This window comes from Lottia gigantea (genome assembly GCF_000327385.1).
Source record: "Lottia gigantea unplaced genomic scaffold LOTGIsca_154, whole genome shotgun sequence".
Classification (NCBI taxonomy): Eukaryota; Metazoa; Mollusca; class Gastropoda; family Lottiidae; genus Lottia; species Lottia gigantea.
This window is the reverse complement of record NW_008707862.1, coordinates 402,749-423,200: the sequence shown is the minus strand read 5'-3', so window position 1 is coordinate 423,200 and position 20,452 is coordinate 402,749. Positions and strand designations below refer to the sequence as shown.

At 31.4% G+C, this 20,452-nt stretch overlaps 1 protein-coding gene across 1 annotated transcript; it reads left to right on the top strand.

Annotated features, from left to right (window-relative positions):
- Positions 1 to 374: 374 nt before the first annotated feature.
- LOTGIDRAFT_200897 (hypothetical protein) lies at positions 375 to 19,620 on the top strand (the record flags this gene model as incomplete). The annotated part of the gene is made up of 18 exons (XM_009050751.1): positions 375 to 428; positions 1,695 to 1,793; positions 2,052 to 2,111; positions 2,725 to 2,796; positions 3,126 to 3,213; positions 3,715 to 3,756; positions 4,192 to 4,307; positions 8,345 to 8,523; positions 9,072 to 9,236; positions 9,927 to 10,011; positions 13,663 to 13,772; positions 14,008 to 14,133; positions 14,546 to 14,590; positions 15,205 to 15,381; positions 17,889 to 18,010; positions 18,202 to 18,397; positions 18,875 to 18,977; positions 19,576 to 19,620. Coding segments are annotated over 18 exons (1,884 nt in total), but the record flags the coding sequence as incomplete, so codon positions are not given.
- Between the last annotated feature and the right edge of the window lie 832 nt (positions 19,621 to 20,452).

The following is a 20,452-nucleotide window of genomic DNA, read 5'->3' as shown; positions in this document are numbered from 1 at the left end:
AATGTAAAACTTGAGTTGCTTCCCCTTAATTGTTTTAGTTCATGAAATTCGTTTCGAAAAATTCAGATCGATAGTTATGATTTAAATCTATTAATTTATTGATACGAATTAAAAATTCAAACTGTAAGATGAATATCAGAATTATTTTTCCGAGTTGTCTTCATAATCAGTCTGAAAAAATATTTGTATGAAATTTCTTCGATAATTTTAACCAATCAAAGATCACAATTGAGTATCAAAACAACTGCGGAACATTTTTATGTCTGCAGGTGTCAAAATGGAATAAAAATCGCTTTAGAAAATCAATTTGTCAGCTGAGTCAACCATCGTTTCTGTATCATCATTTTGATTAATTCAAAGTAAAGGTATTCAAGATGCCGGATATCGAGAAACTGCACTTGGAAGATGCACTGGAAGACAGTCCTCAGGTATTTATTAGAAACAGAAAGTGGGAGTGGTCTGCTGGGAAAATTCCAAACATGTTTGTTATGCTTAAGGCATAAAATTGCCGGTAAACTCATTTAGTATTGGATATTGCCAGTCATGTCAACACGACATGGGTCATATGATAGATATAAAGTATCATACAATATATTATCATGGTATGCGGAAATAGGTTGTAGGCCTATCAATGTGTACTGATGATATATTGGATTGGCCAGTACGCCAGTGGCTAAACTCTAAAAGCTTTTAGTCATAGGAATGCCTGACACAATTGACACAAATACCCATAACACAAATGACATAATTCTTTGTTCACCATCTGTTTGACCAATCTTACCTTAGTCTCAGAAAGTAGAATTTTTTTTAGATAAGCTATCAGAACAGTTAAGTACCAGTAACCTTATTTCGTGTGAACCTAATTTACTGTATCACTGGAAATGATAAATAATTTACATGTGCATGACCCCCGCATTTGCATGTTTTGATTAACAAGGGTTATCTCTACAACGTCAACCTGCAAATTTTTTCCTATCAAATCAATGTCAATTTTATTAATTATTTCTAACATAAACAAAATTGGGGATTTCTGTTATTACCAAATATCACTATTTTTCCAGATTTCTTTATAATCCCAAGTTGTAATTGGAATTCCAAGTGTCGTCTGCTAGAATTTATATTCCAGTGAACAATGTCACCTGTCTTTCTTGAAAAATCTATGAAAAATTCCATGGAACACTATGTGAATTTTAGCAATAAATTCTTCTTACTTATTTTGTCATTCACTATTATTTTTTCAATCATTGATCTTTGAAGAAATTGTCATTAGTTAAATGAATTGATATTGAAGATAAATACTAAGAAAAGATATTTATACCACTGGGTATCCAGTGGTATGTTTTTCTCAACATATTTATAGATCAAACATTGTACACGTAAATAGGTGACGCATTTTGAAGCCTTGTCGAGTTGGTTACTCATGAAATATGGGTCAAAGTTAGGAATTCATAAAGAAAATCGAAACGAACCAATTTTTATTGTTTTATAGAATATAGGAAACTTCTAATACAAAAAAAAAAATTTGATGTCGAGTCCTTACATGCACTAATATACACCACTGAGAGTTCACAGCCCATTGTTAAAATCTGAGCCTTCAAATCCATGCGTGCCCCCTGAAAATGGCAACCCTGTCAATTTAAAAATAGTTGCCTTTTTTAATTTTTTTTTACTTTTGAATTTTTTTTTTATTCTAGACCAGAAATTTGTTGTCAGTATTTGAAAAAGATGCATTTGTGTTGAAGAAATACACAAATAGTCTACAGTCATGTTGTCAGAGAATAATGACTGCTCAGGTAATGATTATGAAATGTTCAGGGTACTATAAAAGAAATTTCCTTCTATTCTCTGTGATTTTCTTTAAATAAACTTTCAACTTAAAGAAAGAAGCAGCAATATTTTTTACAAGGATAACAACTTTAAGTCCAGCTGGTCTTTTTGGCCATCCCCTTTGCATTGATCTTTCCCAGATTATCCCTGTCCATTTACAGCTGGGTCAACTGGAATACATAATGTAAGCTTACTTAAATTTAAAAAAATTTTGTAAATTACAGAATGAATTATGTGCTGCTACCCAATCTCTAGCTCAACAACTGAGAGCCTATGAAGTACATGTAAGTACAATTTACTTCTTACTAATAATAATAATGATTTAATTAGTCATGATTAGTCATGATTAGTCATGATTAGTCATGATTAGTCATGATTAGTCATAATTAGTAATAGTGATATGGTTCTTATTATACATCTAATATGAAAACTAATTTTGTGTTATCATATTTGACGAATTGAGCTCAATTATTGATTCACTTAATCTTTGGTAACAATCATCTTCACAATGTCAAGATATTATGAGTTCTTATACCTTGACTGCTATAGTCACCTTTCTTGTATCAGTGAATGCAGTGATTTGATTGGATTGCAAGCTTATGCCAGTGAATACAACCAATCATAGCCCGCGAAAGAAAGGCTGTTAACATGGCTTTGTGTTCACAGACAATCTCAACAAAATGCTTCATTTACAAACCTCCATGCCAAGGTGGCTTTTGCAGTCAAGGTATAAGTATGCAGTTCCTAATAGCTTGACATTGTGAAGATACCAAAAATGTGAAAATATTCATGCTTGGAGAAATTGAAGGGTTTTCCATGACTGACATAACTTTCCAGCCCCTTGATGTATTATTTCTTTTCTTATCAATAAATTAATATCAACTGTATATTTTGTAGAAATTTCCATTAGAAAGTGAAAACAGTATATTAACGTCCACATTGAAACAGTTTGCTAGTTATATAGATGATGTAAGTACTAATCTCCAAGGTAGTTTTGAAGGTCACACGCTCAGCATTAAAGATATTTCACCTCTTAGAATGATCATTAAAACCTGGCCAATAATAGCATATGTTTGCAGTAGTACCTAGGTGTTTTATGTTCCACTATTGCAAAGTTGCAAAGTCGCTAAGATGTTAAGAGCAGTTTTTGTGTATCGCAGGAGTCTAACTGAAAACTGGCATTAGTTCTGGGTTAAATGATCAAAATAATCAATTATTGATTATCGTCACTAGGATTTCGATTATCGATTGTCAAATTTCATAATTGATAATTGATAAGTGAAGAAAATGTTTTTCAGATAAGTTCTATACATCAAGTATTGGCCTCACAGTTCTCAGAAACAATGATGTTTCCCATCAATAAATTTATGCAAGCAGATATTGAAGGTGAGTTTATGGTGTTTATTCATGGTTTCTAATCTTGATCAGCATTGACAATCCAGTTTACCTTGAATAAGTCTTTCTTAATTATTCCAGTAGAGCCAGTTACAAATGTGTAGGAATAATCCAGGAAAGACCAATGCCAAGAGGTTTAGCCACAAACCAGCTGGTCAACATGATCTGAGTGAACATGTCTAACAAAGCTTCCATGCTGTATTTGGCACTTAAGATATTCAGGATAATAAGAAACATGTCAAAAAGTTAAACTCTAAAGAGTCTGAAGCCTTGTTTATTATGGCAGTTCAGCTGTAAATGTTTCAGATTAGGAATTTTAGGTTGTAACATTATTTTGTGGTTAAGTAATGTTACATAAGCACAGGCACAGGTATGTAGTTGTTTGTGCTGTAATAGCCTTCAGAATGTGTGCATAAATTCAAATCTGAAAATTTGATGATGTACAGAGACAATCTGAGTCTATATAGTTTAAAATAATTTTGTCTTTTCCAGAAATCAGTACTATGTATGAAATGTATCAAATATCATCACAAGGTAACTATTTTCATGTTCTCTATAAAAATTGAAATATCAAATAAATTGTTAAGAGATTTTTTAGCTTTTTGTATGTATCAGGGCTTCTATTTGTATTATTCCACTTTTCCTTCAGATGTCTGTGGTTCCTGTTATTATAGAATGATTAACATGATTCAATATATTGCAAAAGCCGCTTATATAAAAGTTTTTAAGCTTATATAAAGGGCTTAGTTGGAGTGGAATTACAAGTCCCTCAGACATCTGGCTGAAAATTGGAATCTTGCAAATCGATACTATCAAAAATGATTAATTCATGGCATTGAAATCATTTTGTGCAAAGGTCAAAGTTGAAGTTGGTTTAATAGACAAGTTTAACACTAGAATGAAGAATTATTCAGTTTGATTACGCATGAAAGGTGTTTTATCTGACATCATGTTGTTAATGTATTTTAGAACATGAACAAGCATTACTAAGATACATGAAACTATCAGCTAAGAAGAAGGAGAGTGAAAAAGTACGAAGTGAAACAAATGAAGAACTTTACACAATGAGGAAAAAATTTCATCAGGTAAGCCTAATTATTTCTAATATATCAAGGTCAAGGTGCTTTCCAGCGCATAACAACTTAGTAAACACATCTTCAAGATGTCAAGCTTTTACAAACTTCTTACTTATACCTTGACTGCAATAGGTACTATCCATATATCATGAAATGCAGCGATTTGATTGGATTGTACTCTAGAGAATGCAGCCAATCAGAGCCCTCGATATAAAGACTGTAAACATTATTACTTATGGTTTACAGAGTTTCTGTCAAGGGCTGTCAAGGGCTGTCATTGGCTGTATACAGTAGCATACAACCCAATCAAATCGCTGTAGTGACAAAGAAAGTTGGCTATTGCAGTCAAGGTATGAGTCAAAGTTCTTAATAACTTGACATTGTGAAGAATTATTTTTGTCGTTGTCATATACAAAACAATGATCCCGGGCAAATCCATGGTGGCTGTGTGTTCCAATCTCGATCGGTGTGCAAAAGTCTGATAAGTTGAATAAATTATCTTCAACCATAATTCCACTCCAGTTGACCCAGCTGTAAATGGGTAGGGATAATCTGGGAGAGATCAATACCAAGAGGTTTTGTCAAGGATCAGCTGGTAGAAAGGATCCTTAACTGTTATCCTTAATTAAATAAACTAAATAACATTTCAAAATTTATTTAAGATGAAATATATTTTAAGACATTAAACATGAGACAAAGTCATGGATATATATTTCAAGGAATATCCATAACCTCTCCAGCTCTGCCAATAAATACCATCATAAAAACCACTACTTGGTGTATACGGACCATTTACATAATAAACACCATTGGGTAATGCATAGGAACAGTAATTATACCACCAACCACATTTCTGATTGTGAGCACACAAATTAGAGTCTGGTTTATCAAATGTTGCAAACTTATGACCATCATTATGAGAAAGATCATCGCCTACATCTCCACTGAAACCATGAATAGTTAAATAATAATCATAACTGTCTTGTAATTTGAAATATGAATATCGAGCGTTGCGATTATTGTTTTGCCAATCTTGCATATTGATTGTTAAAACATTGTTGCCAGTTTGTGTTAGGTAGTAAATATGATTCAATCCCAGCCAAAAATCACCATTTACATTTCCAAAACCTGCCACATAAGTTGGAAAGGTTTGAATGAAATTCTCATTACCATACATTCTCCTTTGTATAACAGTAAAGGCATTGTCTCCTTTCATTTGACACTCAGTCTGAAATGGATACAAGATGAAATTAGGACAAATTTAGTTTAGGTATTAGGTGATAACTTTCTACAATAGTTTTGCTAATATAAAGGTTTATTGAACTTCCAGAATATTTTTTCAAATAATTGGCCATGCAACATTAAATACCTTGACTGAGTTTTCAGTTTGGTTAATTTGGTGCCATAGAATATAAATTCCTGTTTCTTTATACCCAGCATCATTTACTTCCTGACAATCTGAAAAATACAGAAGTATGAAATTAATAAGTTAAAACTGCATGATAATTACTGTTACACATGTTATATAGAACACCTGATTTCACTCTGGGACTGAGTTTGTCAACTTGGCGTATCTTCAGAGCCCATATAGTTGGGTTTATATTCATTATGCAATATTTCATCCTAAAGTTTATTGTCTTGTTTAGCAGAAACTTCATATAGATGGAGTACTTCAATTCACTGTGGCATAGCAGCTTTTATTCTATGGATTTTTCTACTCCCTTTTGTAGAGTTCACATAGCCAATGTAATATAGTGCTTATTCAGTACGGTATTCAGGTTTGGCCTTTACACATTTCCAAAATTTTAAATAAGAATTATGGTTACCTGAAAATTTCCTATTATCTATGATATTTATAGGAGTTAGTGCTAGTAATGATGAGAAGAAAGTGTATATAACTAGTATTTGTAGACAGTTAGACATCTTTAATCTTCCTGGTTTCTATCAGACACTAGCCCACCCTGAAATTATACATTCATTATATAAATAAATACTTGACTGAAATAATGCTATCCTCTATCTTGGTTGTATATATATTCAATATGAAATTTCCTCCACATTGACTACTCTGAGCCTTTGAGAATAAAAACTACGAAGGCATTATCCAGTTTCATAAAAACATGGAGAATATATATATAAGCTTACTGAAATGAAATGAAATGAAATGAATGGAGTTTTACGTCCTACTTTTCTGCACCATTTGGCTAATGAAGACGGGCAACGCCATGCGGTGGGGGAAATTTTGCCAGGACAGCGGCATAAGCCTGCTCTTTTTTGATTTCCAACTGTCAAGGGATCTTTAACGTGGCCAGCCTGTAGCACACGGGGATCGGTTTATTGTCCCATCCGAACGACTAGACATTTTATCCATGTCAGCTCTCTTACCTGCATCACTGACAGGGGAAAACCGGGTTGGAAAATCTGAAGGTATTATCTCGATATTAGCTTACTAAAAGGCTAGTGAAAATCAAGTGGATGTATATATCTGGTGTATCCAAAAAAACGTCAATGGCTATTGCAGTCAAGGTATAAGACAAAGTTCATAAAAGCTTGACATTGTGAAGTTGATTTAGATGGGGCCAAAGTAATGGTAGGCTACTCATCCCCAAATTTTCCTATCCAAATTGCATTATATTCATTCTTACCTAATATTCACCACCTACTCTCTTTGTTAAATGATAAAACAATTATCTTATTGAGTGTATTTATGTTAGTTCAAGTTGTGAAACTTCCTGTATAGTTTATAGTAGGATTGTATTACTGAGTGTCCCATGTCTTCATACTATTGAGCAATAATCACATGATAAGGTTTTCTTGACCTATTTTATATTTAGCTGTGTTGACAATATTTTTAGGGTTAAAGATGGGTTTGCTTATTTTTTAGTGTCAAATTAATCAAACTATTTGGTTAATTGGTATTTCTAATGATATCATTATGTTCTTATTGCATATAATTAAGAGTTTTAACCAATCATAAATGTTCATGTATGTAAAGTCTGGATAAACAAAAAAAAAAACTTTTTGACCTTTCTTGATCGGTCAATCATTGGAATTCTGCTGGTAATTCTCTTCTAATTTAGCTAATTATGAGTTAATTATGTCCATTTGAGACAAACTGATATTTCATAAATGAAAATAAGGGAACCCATCTTTAAGGGTAGTTTGACATGCTATGAAAATACCCTTCATATTCCACATGAACTCTTCTAAATATACTATTATCATTATGATCAAATAAGCTTACATGTTAGGAATAGTCTAATTTAGTGTTTATGGGTGACAAAATATTTTGTTTGGTAACAAGTTAATTTGTCGTCTGCTAGGAAATATACTGTCAATGTCCCTGTGGCAAAATGTAATTCTGATGCTCTGCCATGTGCCTTTCAAAAGATCTCTACTTTGTCTTTCATATCATTTAATGTCTTATTTGACATTATTCATGCAAAGGAGTCTTTTTTTTTTCTTCTTTTTCTTTGGCCCACATGAATTGGAATAAATTGAAATAACTCAATAACAATTGCCATCATATTTATGTGGTATAAGTTTATAGAATAAAAATTCACATATCGAAGTTTTGGTTATTTGTGTGACACGATTAAGGCTCTTACATATAAAGCCTTCATGAAAACCAAATCTTTTATGTATCTAGGTCCAAAAAATACCAGCTTTCCATCTGCCAGAAAACAAATAGATAGGAAGGGCCTCAAGCGGAGAACATACTTTTGAATTTGTGAAAATATAAAATGGGGGTACATTTAAAGGTGCAAACCATTTTTCTAGGGGGTCAAATGCAATCCCACACCCCCCACCAACAACCCCATCTGATAGAGAACAATTTTCAGTCAAAATGTGACATTTTCAGATGAAATTCTACTCAATACAAAGTCATTCTAAATACTATCAATAGTGTTCTAAAGCTCAAATTAACTTCTGAAGAATCAACAAAATTTGATATTTACCAATATATATGGTAAGAGCTGTATTCAAATCAGATTTTCAGATTTTTCTACAAATTAGTAATCTGTATCAATATTTTATATTTACAGACTTCCCTACATTACTATTCCTGTTTAAATGCTCTACAGTATAAAAGAAAGTGTTTTCTATTGGAGCCAGTTATGGGCTATCTCCATGCTCAGAGAGCATTTTTTCAGATGGGATGTGATGCTGTGATGAAACCAGAAATTGATGATTTTTTAGGCAATATTAACGCTAGTGTTCAAAGGTAAGCCACTCTTATTTTAACTATATTTTTTATATTTAAGGGGGCATTCCGCTTTTTCTTGTTAGAATTTTCATTATCAAAAATTTATATCTATGTATCTACTTGATCACAAATTGAATTTGTTTTGAAAGGGTTAATTAAAAACGGAGAGTACTAATTGTTGATTAAGCAGTTTGACCTTGTTTTGGTGTTTAGCTTTATAATGGCTTGATATTATTAGTTGAAACCCTTGGAATATGTAGGAGACATATTTTACTTAAATCCGTACAGTAGTTTTCTAACAGCTTCCAAAAAGCATAGAGTAAACCTGGTTGAAAAATCTAAAGGTATTATCTTGACCTATGACAGGATTAACCCTGGACCTTCAGATTAGCTGCATTCTTATTGGTGATATAAGGTCCAGAAAAGTTGAACCTTAAACTTCATTTAGTTTAAAGGGATTTTAAAGAGGTTTTCTAGTTTTTTTATATAAACATGGCCAGTACCAAGCTTGGACTTTGTTCTATGCAGACCTTCGTCTTTACCGTTCTTTACTGTATTTATTTTAGTGTGCATGCAGAGTTATCAGCAGAGACACAGAAGACAGTAGAGTTGATAGAGTCAATAGAGAAACAGAGTGCTCATTTATACCATCCTGAACCCCCTATAGATATGCCCTATATACCCCCTAATACAGCACTCTCACAGAAAGCTGGATATCTCTACCAAAGAAGGTAAGAGTTCAGGATGTCCCAGTCATTGTACTCTGTGATATCTGACATCTGAGTATTCAAACATTCTGCACAATCCAAAATCTTTTCCTGGTCCTGATTGATTTCCTTCTTATGTCAGTTTAAAATTCTATGTAGACCAATTGGGAAACTAATAAGTGGTTCTGACACTCAGAAAAATCTGAATAATCCGAAATATAGTCATCTTAATCACTTATCGTCAACTAGATAATCGCTTGTATTTTTGATAATCCAACATAAAAACAAAATATAGCTGATATCAATTCTGCTGATTAACCACTGCCAATGACCTTGTTTCAAGACAAAAATTGTATGTAGTCCTAAAATTTCTGACTATTGTCATATCTTTTTAATTTTACATTTAAGTTTTTGGCTGACTCTATATCTCATTGTTCATCATAATATTCATGGAAGGCAAGAGACATCCATATTTTACAAGTAGGACAACTTAGGTTCACAATTAATGATCCTGTTTACCAGCTGGTCCCTGGCTAACCCTCTTGGCGCTTACTGTTGGGTTACCTGGAATTATGAGGAAAGATTTAGAATAGTTTTATTCAGGATCACCAGACTTTATCATGCCGAGATTAAAACCCAGGACCACCATTTGTTTGACCAAGCAATTTCAAAGGTTAATTTTTATGAACCAGAATTTATTTTAATGCCTTTCAGTAAACAAGCATTAATTGGATCAAAATGGGACAGAAATTATTATTTTACCCAGGGTGGAAATTTAATGAGTCAATCAAAAGATGAGGTAAGAAATTTTCAAATGATTTTGATTTTTTCCTAAATTTTTCTGTTGTTGATTTTTCATCTGATTAAAATACAGGTTCAGTTATTGTTGTGAAATTTTAAAACTTTCATAATTTTAATAGGTTCTAATTGAAATACTTGGGAAATATTATTGATGAGCATAAACTTAGATTATAAGAATAGATACTACAAAAACGATATTGTCTATGTGGACTCTCCAAATACCCAGACTCATAGTAGATTAGAGGGACAGATTCGCCATTTCAGGGGCTGATTTGGGTCTTGAATATATGAGAATAGTCTTCAGAAGTACTTGAAATGTACGAAAATCACATAATACCTTAAACTAGGATTATCTTTTCTATAAGCTCATAGGCCTATGACAGAGCCTCAAGAAATGATTAGTCATCATTTTAACATTCAAATGCGGATAATTTTGGACACACATGGATTTAAAGGCTCAAATTTTGACGATGAGCTGTGAACACTATTACTGATTAGCTTAGCTAAAAAATTCCTGTTTCTAAGACTAAAGTATGATTGTTTGACTGACAGATATTTTAGGAAAAACCTTGTCAAATACACCAAAGGGGATAATTCACAGAAAATAATTGATATTTTTTGTGCTAGATTTATTTTGTTCAGTTTACTATAAGCTTAAAGATGGGTTTCCTTATTTTTAGTGTTAATTTAAGAAAACTATTCTAGTAATTGGTGTTTGTAATGAATTATCATGTATTCTTAATAATATCATTTTGTTCTTATTGCATATAATTAAGGAGTTTTAACCAATCATAAATGTCCATGTATATACAGTCTGGATAAACAAAAAAAGATTTTTTGACCTTTCTTGATCGTTCACTCATTGCAATTTTTCTGGTAATTCTCTTCTAATTTAGCTAATTATGAATTAATTATGGACATGTGAGATAAACTGGTATTTTTTCGAAGTCATTAGAACACCTCTACTTTCTATTCAAATAAGTATTAGCATTTTACATAAATGAAAGCAAGGGAACCCATCTGTAATTCACAATACACCAAAAAGTGTAAGGTGCAGGGGACGTAAATTTATCCATGAAAAATAAGTATCTAGGAATATTAGAGATTTCACAATGAATACTGTATTTTAATCAGATTTTTATCTTTTGACATTTTATCCTGTCTTTCAATAATGATTCACTTATTATTTATTTAGTGAATGCTTCACAATATATTTCTCTTAATGATATTTACTACCCTGTGGTTTAGACTGACGACTGTTGCTTTAAAACCTTCTAGCAGCCACAAATTTTGTTAGCGCAAGATTTGTTATCAATATCAAATAGAATATTTGATTCGTACAAATTTGATCTGTAAAAGTTCCTTTCCATATCTTCCATCTGTAATCATGGTCTTAAAGAGATTGTAAAAAGGTTTCCTAAATTTTTTATGTGTATCAGGGACACTGATAGCATCAATTTGAACAATTCCAATTTTCAATCAGACGTCTGTGGTTTCTGCAATTCCACTAAAACTAAGTGTTTGATGACATCACTAAACGCATATGGCCTTATGTGATAAATGATATGTTGCCATCAGTGATGTCATCAAAAACTAAAGTGGAATTGCAGGAATCACAGACGCTTGATTGAAAATTGGAATGGTGCAAATTGATGCTATGACATCAAAAATTTAGAAAACCTCTCTAAAATTCCATTAAAAGAGATTTTAGTACATTTTTAAGAATTCATAGTGACATTGAAAAGGGTTTTAAGGCATTTAGTCCTGCTTTCACCAATAGTTTGAAAAAACACCATGAGGTTTATGGTTCTTGCATGTTTTACTACTTACTAACTTTTTTGTGTGCTTTCTTTTTCTATTTTATTCACCTTTTTTTTTAAACTGTCCACTCAGGCTAAAAAACGTGACCCTAAAGATGTGAGTAGATTTAGAGTTATTTCCCCTTTTGTACGTCTGATAGGAAAATTCCAGTGCAATATGCAGGTTTTGTTCAATGATATGAAAAGCATTAAGCATGCCGCAGATGAGAGGAACTAGCTGAACTGCTTGCCTCGAAAGGCTGTCAGCTGAGCAAGATTCTCGCTACTTTTTCCATCGCAAATGAGAGCTCTCGAAAGTGCTATTGTCTCACTAGAAAATCTTTGGCCAATTCCATACTTCAATGAAAATATCAAAAGAACGCCCGGTCAGCGACCAAAAAACTTCGACCAAGACTGCTTGTGTGCCCGCACAAAATAATTATGTATAAAACATTATATTGCACAAATTTTCATCAAATGAAAAAGAACAAAGCAATTGATATTAATTAAAAAAATTGAAATATATGCATTGTAGTACATCTTGCTTGAGATTTTACAACGAAATATTCATTGCTTTAAAGTGAAGCAAAAACTAACCGGTTATTTGCCTCGCAAGTTTTGAAATTTCACATTATTGGTATAAGCTGAAGACTGAAATTTTCCTATCACATAAATTCTCCTTCACACTTCAATTATACCTTTGATTAGCTATGACAGTTAATGATTTTTGTTAAGAATACTTTTTTTTCAGTGACTAATTATGTTTTACACAATTTTCTCAAAATGTGTGAAATTCCAAGTTGTTTTTTCCTATAAAATGTTTTCCAACATATTTGTTACAAAAAGTATCACATTCCGACAAATATCCTTAATTTTCAAACATTCAAAAGACCATATCAAAATATTTTTTCCTTTTTGCAATTTTAGCCCCCAATACACAGCACAAATATTTTTTCATAGATATTTCTGAAAATAATAATATTTTAAGCACCATAGAATTCAAAAAAATAAAAAAAAAACCAAAGTGTTAGCTCTTCGTAAAGCCCATGATGAGTTTAGAAAACGAATGATGACATTAAACTCTAGATATGGTACTGGTAAACATGGCCACCAATAAAACCCATGAAAGAGCAGTAGTTTAATTTGTTGAATGGCATCTGTCTATCTGTCTAATACCTTGACATCATTAGGCACCTTTCTTGTATGACAGATGATTGTAATTGTAGCAATTTAGCAGTGGCCTTGACAGACTGAGTTCATTATAGCTAAACATTGTGTGATGATCTATCTGTTGAAGTAATGGAGGTTAACCCTTTAACTGCCAAATATTTTTTCGGAAAATTGAATTCTTTTTTTACTTAATCTTCATATCGTGATATCATTATGACTTTTAATCAACTTGAAATTCAAGAATATTTGAATAGTAAAATGACACCACAATAAAATTACTGTGTAATCAAATTTCATGTCTTTCTGAAAAAAAATACCAATATTTGATGTAGGTTTTCACGATGTTCTAAAGAGCATACACATGCCTTTTTTTATTGTGTACAAATTATCACCGATGGTTAACCATGGTTAATTTATGTCATCACCGTCTTTTTAGCCATAAACTCAGTTTTATTTAAAGTTGCAGCTGAATGGGTAAATGTCACAATATTGTAACCGTGGCAGTTAAAGGGTTAATAAAGTTAATTCAGATCTTCACACATTATGTTATAAAAAGCTTGAAATTCAGTTTATCCCTCGATTGAAATTCAAAAACTGCTTCAATTAATATTTTGCTCTTGGATTTGCCTGGTTTCAAGCAAAACCGGCTTTGATCAGTAATATCTGTGTTTATATTTCAGTTTGCTGGTAGTTTAGTACTAGATTTAAATGAAAATGGTATAATGGCAGAAATAGGAGAATATGATGACAGAAGATTTGTTTTTCATATTGTTTCTCAGTCTCATAAAAAGTAAATCTATTATTTATCTTATATATGCACTAAGATAAGCACAAGTAGTTTATTTATTTATTTATTTATTTATTTATTTATTTATTTGTTTGTTTGTTTGTTTGTTTGTTTGTTTGTTTGTTTGCTTGTTTGTTTTATTTTTTTTTTCATTTATACATTTATTCAAACTTGCTATGTCTAGCTATATATTTATTATTTCAATTGAATCAGTATATATTTAATTAATTTATTTAAGAACGTTAATAGTATTACAAGCTGAGAATGATCGAGATCGTGCTGAATGGATAGCTGTGATAAATAATTTAGTTAGAGACAGTGGTTATGTCAGAGGAGGTAAAACTCCACCTCGATCTAAGGTAAAGTTATTTTTATTAATTTCACATAAAATTATTCATTACCTGAAATCAGCTGAATAACAAAAATAAAATCTTAACAATATTGTTCACTTAAGCTTATAAACTAACTTTAAATTGCAATGATGTTTATGATGCTTAATCATTAATTACAAAACTAAAAGTAAAATATAGTCTCTCTAAGAAAAAAATTGTGTAAAATTTTTAGGAACCTAAACTGCTAATTTATGATTCTAGAGCAAAAAATTTCCGAGATGAATTTTTTTTTGGAAAAAAAAACTTTCAGTTTTATGATTTTTATAGAACAGAACATTAATGATTCTAAAGCACAAAATGTCAATATTAAAATGAAAAATTGAAGGAAATAACATCCAGTCTCTCTTATTTTTTTTAGGACAGAACATCCAGTCTAGAAAAGAGTCAGTCCACTGATAGTCAGTCAATGCCTAGTCCAACTTCTCCAAGGTAAATTATGTCTTGAATATCAGATTATTTGTAAATTTGTGTTGTTTTCATAATGAAGGTAAACCTCTATCTTATTCCATTTGTTGTTTATGACAATGGGGCACTTTGAACTCCCAAATCACAAATAAAATTGTTATGGATGTCATCGCACAAACTGTAAATGTAATGATGTCTAGATTTTGTGATTTCAATTCAGTTTATTTTTTTTTTTTAATTTTGAAATTAGACCAAACTTTTGTTCCATTTCTTTTTTAGCTTTTATTTTTGAAATGGCCACTTCACTTAGGGTCTAACAACAGCCTTCTTGAACGTTCGTCAAATTAACCTTTTGACCTAAGTCAATGATGTCTGCTTTAACCAATCAAATTTCTATCCTCCTCAGCACTACCTACAAGGTGCAGAAAGGTGGGATGTAAAACTCCCTTCAATTTTGCAATTGGTGAAACCGAGGGCTGTCGTAAGACCCTAACTTTAGTGGCTACATTAAAAAAACCGAAATGAAAGTTTGGACTAATTTTGATATGATTGTTTCAGTTTGGAAGTAATTGTAGTATTTTTATTCCCTGGTTATTATTTTTTATATGTTATTATTTTGTATGTTTGTATATGTGTAGTGAGAGTAAAAATACTGGAAATAATGGAACAATGACTAAATCAACCAGTAGTTCATCTGGATTAACAGCTACTCAAGGTGACAATACATTAGTCTTGGAGACACCCATACAGTTTGATCTAGCTTCACCAACCCAGGATAATAAGAGTATGACAACGCCATTATCTGGTCCTCCAAAGTATGTATTAATGTCACCTTCCACCCCTTGCCACTTGATTTGTCAGTTTGGGGGGATTTGAGTTGTCCGTTGTCAGATGAAGAATACATTAAAATGGGTTAAAAAAAATTCAATCCCACATTAAAGGGACAGATGTGGCATTACCAGGAGTTAATCATACCTTGGTCTCAAAATTTAGCTGTTGGATTTATCAGTAATAATGTTCACCGCTTACCATCAAAATTTGAGCCTTCAATTCAAAGTGTATCTATATTTGATCCCCACATATGCCACAGTCGTCCCTTTAACCTTTCAGTTTTTAGAAACACAAAACAAAAGTGGCTGGTTTAATATCATTGATGGCATATGTATATTTTAAATTCTATTGGAAAGACAATTTGTAGATCTATATTCTGTTTGCATGTATGGATATTTATTTATATGTTATATGTTCGATATGTTTCTGTTAAATGAATTGAAAAACAAACCTGTAGAATGGAAATCTTCATTTTATTAACTCAGTTACAAAACAGTAGAATGTATACCTCCATTTCATTTCATTAACTCATATATACAAAACAGTAAAATGTATACCTCCATTTCATTTCATAAACTTATATACAAAACAGTAGAATGTATACCTCCATTTCATTTCATTAAATCAGATACAAAACAGTAGAATGTATACCTCCATTTCATTTCATATACTCATATACAAAACAGTAGAATGTATACATACAAAACAGTAGAATGTATACCTCCATTTCATTTCATATACTCATATACAAAACAGTAGAATGTATACCTCCATTTCATTTCATTAACTCATATATACAAAACAGTAAAATGTATACCTCCATTTCATTTCATAAACTTATATACAAAACAGTAGAATGTATACCTCCATTTCATTTCATTAAATCAGATACAAAACAGTAGAATGTATACCTCCATTTCATTTCATATACTCATATACAAAACAGTAGAATGTATACATACAAAACAGTAGAATGTATACCTCCATTTCATTTCATATACTCATATACAAAACAGTAGAATGTATACCTCCATTTCATTTCATATACAAAACAGTAGAATGTATACCTCCATTTCATTTCATATACAAAACAGTAGAATGTATACCTCCATTTCATTTCATATACTCATATACAAAACAGTAGAATGTATACCTCCATTTCATTTCATATACTCATATACAAAACAGTAGAATGTATACCTCCATTTCATTTCATATACTCATATACAAAACAGTAGAATGTATACCTCCATTTCATTTCATATTCTCAGATGCAAAACAGTAGAATGTATACCTCCATTTCATTTCATATACTCATATACAAAACAGTAGAATGTATACCTCCATTTCATTTCATATACTCGTATACAAAACAGTAGAATGTATACCTCCATTTCATTTCATATTCTCAGATGCAAAACAGTAGAATGTATACCTCCATTTCATTTCATATACTCATATACAAAACAGTAGAATGTATACCTCCATTTCATTTCATATTCTCAGATGCAAAACAGTAGAATGTATACCTCCATTTCATTTCATATACAAAACAGTAGAATGTATACCTCCATTTCATTTCATTTCATATACAAAACAGTAGAATGTATACCTCCATTTCATTTCATATACTCATATACAAAACAGTAGAATGTATACCTCCATTTCATTTCATATACTCATATACAAAACAGTAGAATGTATACCTCCATTTCATTTCATATACTCGTATACAAAACAGTAGAATGTATACCTCCATTTCATTTCATATACTCATATACAAAACAGTAGAATGTATACCTCCATTTCATTTCATATTCTCAGATGCAAAACAGTAGAATGTATACCTCCATTTCATTTCATATACTCATATACAAAACAGTAGAATGTATACCTCCATTTCATTTCATTAACTCGTATACAAAACAGTAGAATGTATACCTCCATTTCATTTCATTAACTCAAAAGAGTAGGATGTATATTTATACAAAACAGTAGAATGTATGTTTATACAAAACAGTAGGATGTATATTTATACAAAACAGAATATTTATTTACACAAAACAGTAGGATGTATATTTATACAAAACAGTAGGATGTATATTTATACAGAACAGTAGGATGTATATTTATACAGAACAGTAGGATGTATATTTATACAGAACAGTAGGATGTATATTTATACAGAACAGTAGGATGTATATTTATACAAAACAGTAGGATGTATATTTATACAGAACAGTAGGATGTATATTTATACAAAACAGTAGGATGTATATTTATACAGAACAGTAGGATGTATATTTATACAAAACAGTAGAATGTATATTACAAAACAGTAGGATGTATATTTATACAAAACAGTAGGATGTATATTCAGACAGAACAGTAAGATATATTTTTATACAAAACAGTAGGGTGTATATTTCCATTTCATTACCTCACAAAACAGTAAGATGTAAATCTCCATTTCAAAACTGGTTTATTTCAGACGTATCAATCCATTTGACCAATCATCAGTTGATGTATTAGATCCAGCGTTTGATAATGCAGCTTATTGTCAAGTGTTCACAGTCAGGTTTCTGGGATCTATGGAGGTGAAAGCTGATAGAGGTGAGATTAAATTGTATATAGAAAAAATCAAAAAATATTGAATATGAGTTATTGCCCTTGTTCTTGGAAATGTGTTCAATTTTGAGCTTGTAAACACTCTAGAAGGCACAATTCTTCAGGAAACAAAAATGCCATTCTCACTGGTCAAAAAGGTTGCTTTTCAAGTATTGATTGTTATTTTTATTCTGTAGGTGAGGGTTTGGTTCATGATACAATCAGACAAATAATGGCAGCAAGAGCAATACATAATGTATTTAAAATGACAGAATCTAAATTAATTATCTCTAACGAAGGTATGAGATTAATTGATCCATCGAATAATGCTGTCCGAGTGGAATTTGCTCTACAAGACATCTCATTCTGGTCTGCCCATCCAGAAAATGAACGGTATGTGCAAGTTTTGATATATTTTTTGAAGGCTCAGATTTTTGGATATTTGGGTAATTTGATTGTTCATAATCTTAACACTGGCAGCTGACTGAAAGATAACAACTTAGATAAACAAGAATCCTGTCTACCAGCTTGTCCTTAACCAAACCTCTTGGCATTGATCATTCTCAGATTATCTGTACCAATTTACAGCTGGGTTGACTGGAATAATGAAGAAAGATGACTTCAATATCACAGACCAATATAAGAAATTATGACCACCAATTGTTCGCCTGAACCAAGCAAAGGACTTGATGTCAACATTCTAATGCTCTAACTGACTGTGCTACAACACATCATGGTGTTATTTTGTTATTTCTAAAATTTAGGATAACAATGTTACAACATTTATACTTAAATTAAAGGTCGAGTTTGAAGGTACTATCTCAAAAAATCTGAAGAATTGTATATAATATTTGTGCTGTATATTTTCAGATATTTTGGTTTTGTAACCAGAACTAGAATGGTAGGAGGTACTCCTAAAAATAGTATTTCATTCGCTTGTCATGTATTTGAGAGTAATACTACTTCAGAAGAGGTGAGCATAAAAATAATCAAATATTATAATCGATTTCTATTAAACAATTACATCAATGTTGTATGGGACTGTCAACTTTGGGCTGCAGGCCAGTTGGAATGGAAAAATGGCTATTGCTTCTATCATTGCACATTTCATTCTTTGGGTATATACTTCTTGGCAAATACTCATTTTTTACACCCACAAAGTGTTCAATAAATGTTCCTACCATGAGAAGAATGTTGAAATGTTACTTAGCAACTACCCAGGAAAGTGACATCATTGAACTTCCAACTGACATTTCATGTGTGTCTGTCCCCGAGGAAGGCAGCCTTTGTGCTCTTGAAACATGTTGGACTTTAGGACTACTTACTTTTTTCTATAGCAGATTATTTTTTTGAATGTTTACCCACAAATAGTTTGGGCGTATATTTAAATCACCCTGTTGGTCCGTCCGTTCACATTTGGATTGTACTCTCTCTAAAGGCTAAAATTCTTTTGCTTTTGTGGATCAAGGTCATTATGAAGATGATCCATATCGATGTTAGTGATGATCTGATAATTTGTCACCAAAATATTTTGTCATCATATATATATCAAACTTTGTGTTTATTTGTAGATATGTAAGTCAATAGGAACAGCCACCAGAATGGCATTTCAAGCTTTAATGGTAACTATCTTTGATATATTAATTTGATTAATTGAGCAAAAATATTAGCAAGAATTATAGAATCATAAAGTAATTTAATATAGAATGACATCACTTTTATATAAAGAAAGCCTTTTTATTTCTTCCTGTAAATTTAAAATAGGTTAGTATCTAACATGACCACATTAAACACAATCAATCTGTTTAAAATGTAGATCTAAATGTTTTGTTTTGTGATCTATTTGTGATTTGATTTACCATTTATTTTCTTCAGGAAAAGAAGAACGCTAGTTCAATGAAAGGGAAATCTGCAGAAGCCAAGGTATGTATAAGTTAAAATTTCATATTGGAAATGTAAAGGTTAATTCTTGCAGGGTTCAGCTCTAAGAGATGTTATGGTTCTATAATCATAAAGGGCATTCAATGAAACTTTTCTGCAAGAGTTTTTAAAGAGGTTTCTAAATTTTGTATGTGTATTGTTGACACAGATAGCATCAATTTGCACCATTCCAATTTTCAATCAGACATCTGTTGTTCTTGCTATTTTATGAATGCTTTTGATCTCTGTACGTAGCTAACGGAAAGGTAACAGGAATATAATAGGCAGTTTTTGCGAACCATTTCTATATTTACAGCAACGTGATATTTGAAAAAATTGGAATAAAATAAAAGCAATAAATGGCCCTGATACACTTACAAAAAAGCGAGAAAACATCTTAAAGATAGAAATTGCTTTAAATGTAGGCTTTGAGTAAATGATATACTTTTTACTGATCTTAATGATGCCTGAGGCAACTTATTTTCTTCTTGAAATCTGTCAACTAATAGAATTAAATATAGTTGAGTA